At 47.6% G+C, this 12,471-nt stretch overlaps 1 protein-coding gene across 2 annotated transcripts in view; it reads right to left on the bottom strand.

Moving 5' to 3' along the window:
• Positions 1-10,322, bottom strand: part of LOC138665352 (zinc finger protein 420-like) — a 33,769-nt gene extending 23,447 nt beyond the window's left edge. The window contains exons 1-7 of one of the 2 annotated variants that reach the window (XM_069752751.1): positions 10,269-10,322; positions 7,827-8,353; positions 7,336-7,470; positions 3,850-4,041; positions 3,654-3,732; positions 3,476-3,573; positions 2,921-3,002 (exon numbers count right to left, since the gene is read on the bottom strand). In XM_069752751.1, the coding sequence (XP_069608852.1) occupies positions 2,921-3,002; positions 3,476-3,573; positions 3,654-3,732; positions 3,850-4,041; positions 7,336-7,470; positions 7,827-8,144 (904 nt within the window). In that variant the 5' untranslated portion in view covers positions 8,145-8,353; positions 10,269-10,322. Of the gene's footprint in view, positions 1-2,920; positions 3,003-3,475; positions 3,574-3,653; positions 3,733-3,849; positions 4,042-7,335; positions 7,471-7,826; positions 8,354-10,165 lie in introns of both variants that reach the window. The other variant, XM_069752752.1, reaches the window with a different exon arrangement.
• Between the last annotated feature and the right edge of the window lie 2,149 nt (positions 10,323-12,471).

The raw sequence follows: 12,471 nt of genomic DNA, 5'->3' as shown, positions 1-12,471 counted from the left end.
TCCGCTGCCTTGGAGTAACCCTTGATTCTGCCCTGTCCTTCAAACCGCGCATCCAAGCTCTTTCCACCTCCTTTCGCCTCCAGCTCAAAAATAAGTCCAAAACCCGTCCTTTCCTCAACCGTCACTCTACCAAAATGATTGTGCGTGCCCTCATCATCTCCCTCCTCGACTACTGCAACATCCTCCTGTGTGGCCTCCCTGCTAACACCCTTGCACCTCTCCAGTCCATCCTTAACTCTGCTGCCCGACTAATTCATCTCTCTCCTCGCTACTCCTCTGCTTCTCCCCTCTGCAAATCTCTTCACTGGCTCCCATTCCCTCAGCGTATCCAGTTCAAATTACTAATACTGACCTACAAAGCCATCCACAACCTGTCTCCTCCATATATCTCTGAACTAATCTCCCGATATCTTCCCTCACGTGATCTCCGGTCCTCCCAAGACCTCCTTCTCTCCTCCACTCTTATCCGCTCCTCATCCAACCGCCTCCAAGACTTCTCCCGAATATCCCCCATCCTCTGGAATTCTCTGCCCCAACACGTCCGACTATCAACCACATTTGGATATTTCAGATAGAACCTGAAAACCCATCTCTTCACGAAAGCCTACAGCCTGCACTGACCCCGCTGCCTCCTCATCAACACCGGAGCTGCCGCAATCCCCCACCCTACTGTCTCCTTCTCCACCATCCTGTGGAATGTAAGCTTGCAAGGGCAGTGTCCTATCCCCTCTGTATCAGTCTGTTATTGTTAGTCAGTTTACTGTAATTTTTGTGTAACCCCTTCTCATGTACAGCACCATGGAATCAATGGTGCTATATTAATCTACTATATAATTGTCTAAGGGTCACTTCCATCTTTCTGTCTGTCCTTCTGTCTGTCACGGATATTCATTGGTCGCGGCCTTTGTCATGGAATCCAAGTCGCTGATTGGTCTCGCTAGCTGCCTGTCATGACTGCCGCGACCAATCAGCGACGGCCACAGTCTGATTAGTCCCTCCCTACTCCCCTGCAGTCAGTGCCCGGCACCAGCTCCATACTCCCCGCAGTCACCGCTCACACAGGGTTAATGCCAGCGGTAACGGACCGCGTTATGCCGCGGGTAACTCACTCTGTTACCGTCGCTATTAACCCTGTGTGTCCCCAACTTTTTACTATTGATGCTGCCTATGCATAGTCAATAGTAAAAGGATCTAATGTTAAAAAAAAAATAAAAAAAATTATATACTCACCTTCCGCCGCCTTCCACGCTCCTCGCGATGCTCCGGTAACTGCTCCCTGCAAGCGGCAGGTGCCGGTGCCAAGGATGGTATGCAACAAGGACCTGCCCTGACGTCACGGTCATGTGACCGCGACATCATCACTGGTCCTGCGCTACCAACGCTGGGACCGGAAGCTGCCGAGTGCACGGCACACAGGCGACATGACTACAAGGGCTCACAATATACTACGTGGCTGGGCAATATACTACGTGACTGGGCAATATACTACGTGGCTGGGCAATATACTACGTGGCTGGGCAACATACTACGTGGCTGGGCAATATACTACGTGACTGGGCAATATACTACGTGGCTGGGCAACATACTACGTGGCTGGGCAACATACTACGTGGCAGGGCAATATACTACGTGGACATGCATATTCTAGAATACCCGATGCGTTACAATCGGGTCACCATCTAGTAAATAATAATAACACTTGTACACATAAGAAGAATATGTCAATATTTGTCGAAATGCAGCGACCCATGAAAACGCAATTTTGGCATTCTTGAATTTTTTCCATTTACGGTGTTTACTGATCGGGTTAATTGTTTTTATATTTTGATAGATTGGACTTTTCTGAACGTGGCAATAGCAGCATAACACCCATGGTCTTGTGTCCCCCAATGAGGCGACAGAGTAACCATATTTTCCGGACTAGGAGATGCACTTTTTGTCCTGCAAAAATTTGGAGGAAAAATGTGGTGGTGGTGGGGGGGGGGGGGGGGGGGGGTGCATCTTATAGTTCGGATGCACTTGCTGTGGCTGTGGATGGTGGAGAACCAGCAGAGGCGGATGATCTGATCACAGGACCTGTGCCCGCTGTCAAAGAGAAAAGAATATTTACTGCACTCCACACCCACAATCCCTCTCACCTCTATGCACTGAAGCCTGCGCCAAGAGGTGGGAGGAGCTATGGGCATACGGAACAGTGAATACTCATTTCTCTTTTAATAGCAGGCACAGTGTTCGCCACAGCCACCAGCTCCTGCAGCCACATTTAAAAAGAATGAATATTTACTGTTCCCCACGCCCATGGGAGTGGAGAGCAGTGAAAATTCATTCTTTTTAATAGCAGGAACAGTTTATGTTTTTTTTTTATGTTTTTCTGATGGGGGCCATGTATACCAGGATGAGGTTGAGGAAACTATGCCTACCAGGATGGGAATGAGGGGACCATGTATAGCAGGATGGGGATGAGGGGACCATGCACACCAGTATGGTGATGAGGGGGCCATGTATCCCAAGATTGGGATGAGGGGACCATGTATACCAACCTGGCATGCTAACCCGACTCCACCCCCTCCTGTGATAGGCACCTCACTGTGTATAGACATTGTACAGTATATACAGAGCCTAGTAGGGGCGGGGGTAGTTTTCTCTGCTCTGTTGCATTCTAAATCTAAGAACTCTGTCATAACAACTGCACTCAGTAATCTAAGTGATACATCATTGGATTCAGGGTCTTTTTTCCTACATCATGCTGCTCTCAGATTCAGATGAGGTAGCAAAGAACGGCTGATAGATTCCCTTTGAAAGGGGTTTCCTCAGATCCTTTAAATAATTCTGTTACTTGCACATTATTGTCAAAGTTTTTCTAATGGAATAATGGTAAAATGGAAACCAAAATGATTTCCTGATCTATCTGTGCTAATACCTATAGGCGTGTCCTTCTCATCCACGAGGTGCGTCTCTTCTCTCTCTGTAACTTCCACTTTTATGTTATTCTTATTTGCGCTCTAAAATATAAGAAAATGAGCAGTTATAGGTCTTAGATAATAGGAAATTAATTTATTATCTGGTCTTATTCAACCATGTACTCGGAATCATTAACTACTGTTCATATCAAAAATGCATCCAATAAGATTTTTGAAACAATGAGCAAAATGCCCTAACAGCGAAATGATGGAAAGTCCTATAAGATGTTTGTGCCAAAAGAATATGCACTCCTTAACACTGACATCGCAACATCAAGAAGGGAAAGTTGTGGAATTATGGAATATTGCAGGATGGGCAGGCATGTTGAGGAGTCTATATGTTAGAGTTACCTTTGCTTTATAAGAAATAAATCTTTTGACAACAGACCCTTATAGTAAGAACGGTCCTGTAACAGCAGCACACACTACAGGAGCCAGCGGCCAAAATGGCAAGACACAGTTGTGTACATGCAATCCAGTAATCATATGTGATTGGGCCATTCAGCTCCATCTACCTGATGATCCTCATGGGCATTAGAGATTTGCTCTGGACATTTCTGGGAATGGAGAGGACTGGGACCCCTTTCTGGTGTGTCTACAATACTGGATCCACCTGTGGAGGTCAGATAGTGGGTGAATGTAGGACTCAAAGCGGCTTTTACTTAAATTATGTTCAGAAAAGCTTCCTCTTACCTAGTAAGGAGGTGGGACAGTGGTTCTCCATCATCACATCACTGTACAGGTCCTTGTGTCCTTCTATGTACTCCCACTCCTCAATAGAGAAACAGACAATGACACCCTCACACCTTATAGGAACCTGACACACAATGATACAGTCATCACCCCAAGAAAGCCTTGCATTACTGTATAATGTCCCAGCAGCGCTCACCTCTTCAGTCAGCAGCTCAGTGATCTTGTTGGTGAGGTCCAAGATCTTCTGCTCCTTGCTTCTTTCATATATCAGTGAGTGAACAGGAGGCTCTCTATTGGGGTTCTTGGTCTTGCTCCATCCTCCCGACACTTGGAAACTGCCTTTGAGGGTCACGCATTCGCCAGACGACTTCTTCACTATTGTGTAATCCTGTATAAGGATAGAGACCCTAGTAAAAATCAGTATATAAAGTTGGGACCACATCTTCCGGGAAAGGACGACAGGGATGGAGTATCCCAGTGTCTGAGTAGTGAGCTGCCACTTATAGTTACACCCTGCAACTGTGTGGTGGGCACCTGCTATAACTAATCAGCACCCAAAGTGAAGAGGTGCAGCAGCAGGGCCAGCACATTGAGAACTGCGTCACAGCAGCACCTACTGCCCATACACTCATCAGCACACTGGGAACACACAACCTGAGACATCGTAATAGAAAAGCATTCTTGCACAGAATGTATGCTGCAACTTGCAAGGAAGGTTTCTGCAAATTCTCCATAGGCCGATCCACATTCCCAGACTCTTCTTTCCTTGTCCCTATTGGTCAATCTTTCCTTTACCTATCTGCTTCTTTACTTCATTCTGACCATTCTCCCCTAGCACCAATGACACCATGAACAAGTAATTTTGTGCCATCTCCCAGCTGCAGCCACTAGGGGGAGCTTCCTAAACATAAATTCATAGTTAGTATTGACTGCTATGATTGGCTATTTTTTACATGAATGTGTCCGAAGGTTATTGCTATGTAATCTGAGAGGAGCATGATGAAGGTGCTGAGACCCTGATTCCAGGCATGTATTATTTACTAGTCTGTAACAGTGTTTTATCAGGAGATTATTATTACAGGACTATGGGTCTCATGCCTACTATATTAGCAGCATACAGTATCCTCTAAGCTGCTAATATATATTTATACTGAGGAGGTTACCCTGTAATGCAAAAAGCAAGAGTTTTTGCTACGCATCTCGTGCCTAGAGATCAACTGCTATGTGCATCCCCGACCCCACCGCAGATTAGCAGCTTTCTTCCAATCACTGGGTGGGGAAAACTGATTGTATCAAAATGACAAACCATCAAAAGTGACATCACTGGAATCAGGGTCTGCATCAAGCTGCTCTCATACTACATGAAACGAAGAACCTAAAGTATGGAAATCAAAATATATAATAACACCTTGTGTGGGTGTGTAAAAAATACCCAGATAAAATAATAAAAACAAGGAAAGGTATGGTAAACTAAAATGCCTTTATTACATAAATATATAATTATATACTATACAGGGCAACAATAGGCAATCACAAAAGTGTGCCTGTAACTGGAGGACAGAATATATATATAAAAAATAGCAGCAATATTGTAACGGATACAGAGAGGACTGGGTGTGTATAAAAAAGAGAAATATAAAAAAATATATATTATAGAAATAAAGAACAATATATATATATATATATATATATATATATATATATATATACAATGTATATAGATGGCAATATACGGTAAGTATAAATTATTCAATATCCGTATGTAGAAAAATGGCCGTAAAAAAAGAGAGAAATGGGCACTGAGCAAGCTAAATGGGGCTACCTGAGCAATATAAAAATATAATACGAAAAAAAACGTGTAAATATATTAAAAAACACATTTTTACCTGTACCTGGAGGGCCGGACACTTAGTTGGCAGAGGTAATTATCTCTTGTGGCCATATGGTATTCTCTGCATTGAGCAGCTTCTGTGATCTAGGGCTCATTTCTCACCACCCCTACACGTTGTGTGTTTACTTATGCTTGATCACTTAGAAGCCCTCCCTTACCCTTGTTCACACTAGCTTGCATTACTATTTCCTGCACTTTCATTTGCACCTTACTGCCATTGAGGACACCTTATACGTATTGTGTTTTTTAATATATTTACACGGTTTTTTCGTATTACATTTTTATATTGCTCAGGTAGCCCTCATTTAGCTTGCTCAGTGCCCATTTCTCTCTTTTTTACGGCCATTTTTTACATACGGATATTGAATAATTTATACTTATATTGCCATCTATATACATTGTATATATATATATATATATTGTTCTTTATTTCTATAATATATATTTTTTTATATTTCTCTTTTTTATACACACCCAGCCCTCTCTGTGTCCGTTACAATATTGCTGCTATTTTTTGCTGCTATTTTTTATATATATATTCTGTCCTCCAGTTACAGGCACACTTTTGTGATTGCCTATTGTTGCCCTGTATAGTATATAATTATATATTTATGTAATAAAGGCATTTTAGTTTCCCATACCTTTCCTTGTTTTTATTATTTTATCTGGGTATTTTTTACACACCCACACAAGGTTTTATTATATATTTTGATTTCCATACTTTAGGTTCTTCGTTTCACTTCTACACCGAATGGTCTGCCATTCACGTATTAAGTGGTGGTCTTCTGGTACTTGCACATCTTGCACAATCCTTTTACTATTACTATTTCAGCCCAGGTGTGGTTTTAATATTATCAGTTACTTGACCGACCGCTACTTCTGTTCCACTCTTCTCATACTACATGGCAAAATCCTGCTGAGATTCCCTTTAAAGGGAACCTGTCACCCCGAAAATCGCGGGTGAGGTAAGCCCACTGGCATCAGGGGCTTATCTGCAGCATTCTGTAATGCTGTAGATAAGCCCCCGATGTTACCTGAAAGAGGAGAAAAAGACGTTATATTATACTCACCTAGGGGCGGTTCTGCTGCTGGTCAGGTCGGATGGGCATCTCCGGTCCGCTGCGGCGCCTCCCATCTTCTTTCCATGACGTCCTCTTCTGATCTTCAGCCACGGCTCCGGCGCACTTTGCTCTGCCCTGTTGAGGGCAGAGGATAGTACTGCAGTGCGCAGGCGCCGGAAAGGTCAGAGGCCCGGTGCCTGCGCACTGCAGTACTTAGTCTGCCCTCAACAGGGCAGAGCAAAGTACGCCTGCGCCGGAGCCGTGGCTGAAGATCAGAAGAGGACGTCATGGAAAGAAGATAGGAGGCGCTGCAGCGGACCGGAGACGCCCATCTGACCAGACCAGCAGCAGGACCGCCCCTGGGTGAGTATAATCTAACCTCTTTTTCTCCTCTTTCAGGTAACATCGGGGGCTTATCTACAGCATTACAGAATGCTGTAGATAAGCCCCTGATGCCGGTGGGATTACCTCACCCGCGATTTTCGGGGTGACAGGTTCCCTTTAACTCCTAAGCAATGAGCTCCCGTAGTGGTAAGTACGCAGTTGTATGTTGCAAAAAAATGTGACAAATACTGAATTTATGCTAGATGTTCTATATTAGAAAAGAGCTGCACCAGGGATGTTTTGACAAGTATGAAGGAGATTTAAAATACTTTTTCCTATTTCTGGTTGCCTAAACCTTGGTGCCTTTTATAGTCAGAAAAATGTGGCAATTCCCAGAATCCTTCACCTCTCCAGACAGCAGGCAGATGATCTTCAGAGCGAGCTTTAATATTTTCTCAGTCACACAATTGGGGTTCTTCTCATCCATATGATGTCTTTTCTCCTGTAGCTGGTGTGGGAGCGACTGAGCCTCCGATGCCGTCTGCAGGAACAAATGGGAACAAACTAGTGAGGTGCAGTTATAAGTGGGGACACCCGAGGCTCAGACTACGCTACCCTATCAATTCTTCAGCCTGCAGGTGTATAGTAATATAGCTACACTGCACGTGGGTAAATATGTCCGGCGTCACACATCCGCCACCATCAAGGTATGACTTATGCTAAGCTAGCTGAAGTTTCTAAACCCCAGGATGGTCTTAAAGGCTAGCCAAACCCATCGCCTATGGTTCTACTGATTACACCCTGAAAACTTGAGGAAAACCATTTTCTATTTAAAAAGGAATGCTAATTTTTCTTTTTTTTTGCTATTCCCAGACTCACTGCATTCCTATATTTTACCTCTTGATATTTTGTAGTGTCGGTGGAGGATGTACGGACGCCAGATATTAGTTTTCTGGAATAGTTTGCATTTACAGTTTTGCCACCATCTGATATCACTCCTTGAAGGCTTTCAGCCCTATAACAACCATTGTCAGGTAGATCACCGCACTTGTGGTTCTTCATTGGCTGGACACAGGACAATGTGATGTGTCCAGCTGTGGGACATGACACTTCAGTCTGCGTCTCGGCATCCTGCCTTGACTGCGTATATGAATGATGTAGAGCGCGGTTATGTTCTCTTTGGTGGGTAATGCGAGGTTTCTGAGGATCCGCCATGATCACATTCTGCACGTCTCGGCTTTAGATGGGGTCTGTTTCCCAACACCCTGTAACGGTCTTCTGGGCACAGACAATACGAATCACTTTCCTTCCCCGGCCAATTCAAAACCAGTCTGCTGAAACCCTTGCTTTATTCCACCGTTGCTCCTCGGTAACAGCAGACATATCCTCCTCCCGCAGCATGTACTGTTAACAGGGCAGCAGACCTGAAAGAAAAAGAAGAAATGGAGAAGCAGGGTGCTCTGAGTCACACACGCTGACCGCCTGTGGGTGCTCTGAGTCACACACGCTGACCGCCTGTGGTGGCTCTGAGTGACACACGCTGACCGCCTGTGGTGCTCTGAGTGACACACGCTGACCGCCTGTGGTGCTCTGAGTGACACACACTGACCGCCTGTGGTGCTCTGAGTGACACACGCTGACCGCCTGTGGGTGCTCTGAGTGACACACGCTGACCGCCTGTGGGTGCTCTGAGTCACACACGCTGACCGCCTGTGGTGCTCTGAGTGACACACACTGACCGCCTGTGGTGCTCTGAGTGACACACGCTGACCGCCTGTGGTGCTCTGAGTGACACACACTGACCGCCTGTGGTGCTCTGAGTGACACACGCTGACCGCCTGTGGGTGCTCTGAGTGACACACACTGACCGCCTGTGGTGCTCTGAGTGACACACACTGACCGCCTGTGGTGCTCTGAGTGACACACACTGACCGCCTGTGGTGCTCTGAGTGACACACGCTGACCGCCTGTGGTGCTCTGAGTGACACACGCTGACCGCCTGTGGGTGCTCTGAGTGACACACGCTGACCGCCTGTGGTGCTCTGAGTGACACACTGACCGCCTGTGGTGCTCTGAGTGACACACTGACCGCCTGTGGTGCTCTGAGTGACACACGCTGACCGCCTGTGGTGCTCTGAGTGACACACACTGACCGCCTGTGGTGCTCTGAGTGACACACGCTGACCGCCTGTGGGTGCTCTGAGTGACACACGCTGACCGCCTGTGGGTGCTCTGAGTCACACACGCTGACCGCCTGTGGTGCTCTGAGTGACACACACTGACCGCCTGTGGTGCTCTGAGTGACACACGCTGACCGCCTGTGGTGCTCTGAGTGACACACACTGACCGCCTGTGGTGCTCTGAGTGACACACGCTGACCGCCTGTGGGTGCTCTGAGTGACACACACTGACCGCCTGTGGTGCTCTGAGTGACACACACTGACCGCCTGTGGTGCTCTGAGTGACACACACTGACCGCCTGTGGTGCTCTGAGTGACACACGCTGACCGCCTGTGGTGCTCTGAGTGACACACGCTGACCGCCTGTGGGTGCTCTGAGTGACACACGCTGACCGCCTGTGGTGCTCTGAGTGACACACTGACCGCCTGTGGTGCTCTGAGTGACACACTGACCGCCTGTGGTGCTCTGAGTGACACACGCTGACCGCCTGTGGTTCAGGCAGCATGAATGGAGCGACAGCTTCCCTTTAAAGGGGTTGTCCAAGATGAGCCAGAAGTGGAGCAAAGGCAGGTACACAAGAGATCTGCATTACTTTCCTGTCTCCCCTCCGCTGCTTCCACAAGAAAGAAGGGTGGTCCCTGTGCAAGAACAGTATAACGCACCACTGCACACATTGCTGATGGCTACTTTGTAGGTGAAAGTGGCCCTCTCACCTCTTGGGCCCTTGTGCAGCTGCTCACGTTCCACCAATGGTGTCTGGCCCTGATTTGTTTACAAGGCTGCAGCCAATCATTGGCCTTATAGGGGATGGCGAGTAGATGGACAGGACCAGCAGCCCCACAACCAATGACAGCAGGGGGCGGCAGGGAGGACCCTGTAAGTGGTCACTTACACCACTGCCTGCCTCTGCCCACATTTTGCCCGATCACGGACAATCCCTTTAATAATGTCTCATTCTTACCCCCACCTCCAGCTTTATGCTGTTTCTTACACTGCACTGGCTATAAAATAACAGGTGTGGCCGTTACCCAACAGTGGATCCAGATGCCTCCTACCTGGGGCACTAGATGTCATGTACGTGTGTATAGCCCGGCACTGTCCGTTATCTCCACACACGGCTCATCCGGAGCCCCCAGCAATAACAGAACCACTACTTACTATCACATCCCGACCCCTGTACAGCCCTGCGCGACGCTCCGCCCTCTACAGCTTCCCAGCCTATCAGCGCTCCCTGGTGACGTCATCACTCCGCCTCCCGGCCTGACGACCGCGCACACTTATGACGTCATGCGAGGCAGGGCGCGCACGGGCTGTCGGGTAATGTAGTTTTTGTCTGATATAGCTCTGCTCAGCTGAGGAGACAAGGCAACTAACATGCAGTGCAGTCCTAACAAGTCTGCCCACCTGAGTGCAGCTCCATAACACAAGTGCACCCACCTTAGTGCAGCTCCATAACACAAGTGCGCCCACCTGAGTGCAGCTCCATAACACAAGTGCACCCACCTGAATGCAGCTCCATACTACAAGTGTACCCACCTGAGTGTAGCTCCATAACACAAGTGCGCCCACCTGAGTGCAGCTCCATAACACAAGTGCACCCACCTGAATGCAGCTCCATACTACAAGTGCACCCACCTGAGTGTAGCTCCATAACACAAGTGCGCCCACCTAAGTACAGCTCCATAACACAAGTGCGCCCACCTGAGTGCAGCTCCATAACACAAGTGCACCCACCTGAATGCAGCTCCATAACACAAGTGCGCCCACCTGAATGCAGCTCCATAACACAAGTGCGCCCACCTGAATGCAGCTCCATAACACAAGTGCACCCACCTGAATGCAGCTCCATAACACAAGTGCGCCCACCTGAATGCAGCTCCATAACACAAGTGCGCCCACCTGAATGCAGCTCCATAACACAAGTGCCCCCACCTGAATGCAGCTCCATAACACAAGTGCACCCACCTGAATGCAGCTCCATAACACAAGTGCACCCACCTGAATGCAGCTCCATAACACAAGTGCACCCTGTTGTGGATTCTGTTTTTGGGCTCCCTCTGGTGGTTACAGATGGTACTGGGTGACTTGTGTTTTCTGCAGTCTCTGGTGTCCACCTGTTCTATCAGGATATGGGAGTTTCCTATTTAACCTGGCTTTCTTGTCATTTCCTCGCCGGCTATCAATGTAATCAGTGTGTCTTGTTACCTCTGCTTCCCGCTTCTGTAATCTTCAGGACAAGCTAAGTTTTTGATTTTCCTGTTCCACGTTTTGCTTAATTTTTGTCTTAGTCCAACTTGCAGATATATGATTCCTTTTTGCTGGTTGCTCTAGTGGGCTGATATTACTCCTCATGTTCCATGAGTTGGCACATGAGTTCAAGTAATTTCAGGATGGTTTTTTGTAGGGTTTTTCGCTGACCGCGCAGTTCACTTTTGTATCCTCTGCTATCTAGCTTTAGCGGGCCTCATTTTGCTGAATCTGTTTTCATAACTACGTATGTGCTTTCCTCTCATTTCACCGTCATTACATGTGGGGGGCTGCTATTTCTGTGGGGTGTTTCTCTGGAGGCAAGAGAGGTCTGTGTTTCTTCTAATAGGGGAAGTTAGTCCTTCGGCTGGCGCGAGACGTCTAGGAATCATCGTAAGCACGTTCCCCGGCTACAGCTAGTTGTGTGGTTTAGGTTCAGGATCGCGGTCAGCTCAGTTTCCATCACCCTAGAGCTTGTTTTGTTTTTTGTGCTTGTCCTTTTGTGATCCCCTGCCATTGGGATCATGACAGCACCCACCTGAATGCAGCTCCATAACACAAGTGCACCCACCTGAATGCAGCTCCATAACACAAGTGCACCCACCTGAATGCAGCTCCATAACACAAGTGCACCCACCTGAATGCAGCTCCATAACACAAGTGCACCCACCTGAATGCAGCTCCATAACACAAGTGCACCCACCTGAATGCAGCTCCATAACACAAGTGCACCCACCTGAGTGCAGCTCCATAACACAAGTGCACCCACCTGAGTGCAGCTCCATAACACAAGTGCGCCCACCTGAGTGCAGCTCCATAACACAAGTGCACCCACCTGAGTGCAGCTCCATAGTACAAGTGCACCCACCTGAATGCAGCTCCATAACACAAGTGCACCCACCTGAGTGCAGCTCCATAATACAAGTGCACCCACCTGAGTGCAGCTCCATAATACAAGTGCACCCACCTGAATGCAGCTCCATAACACAAGTGCGCCCACCTGAGTGCAGCTCCATAATACAAGTGCATCCACCTGAGTGCAGCTCCATAATACAAGTGCGCCCACCTGAGTGCAGCTCCATAACACAAGTGCACCCACCTGAATGCAGCTCCA

The sequence above is a fragment of the Ranitomeya imitator genome, chromosome 2 (assembly GCF_032444005.1).
Source record: "Ranitomeya imitator isolate aRanImi1 chromosome 2, aRanImi1.pri, whole genome shotgun sequence".
Taxonomy (NCBI): domain Eukaryota; kingdom Metazoa; phylum Chordata; class Amphibia; order Anura; family Dendrobatidae; genus Ranitomeya; species Ranitomeya imitator.
Note: the sequence above shows the minus strand (reverse complement) of the source record. Positions and strands in the feature narration are given on the sequence as shown.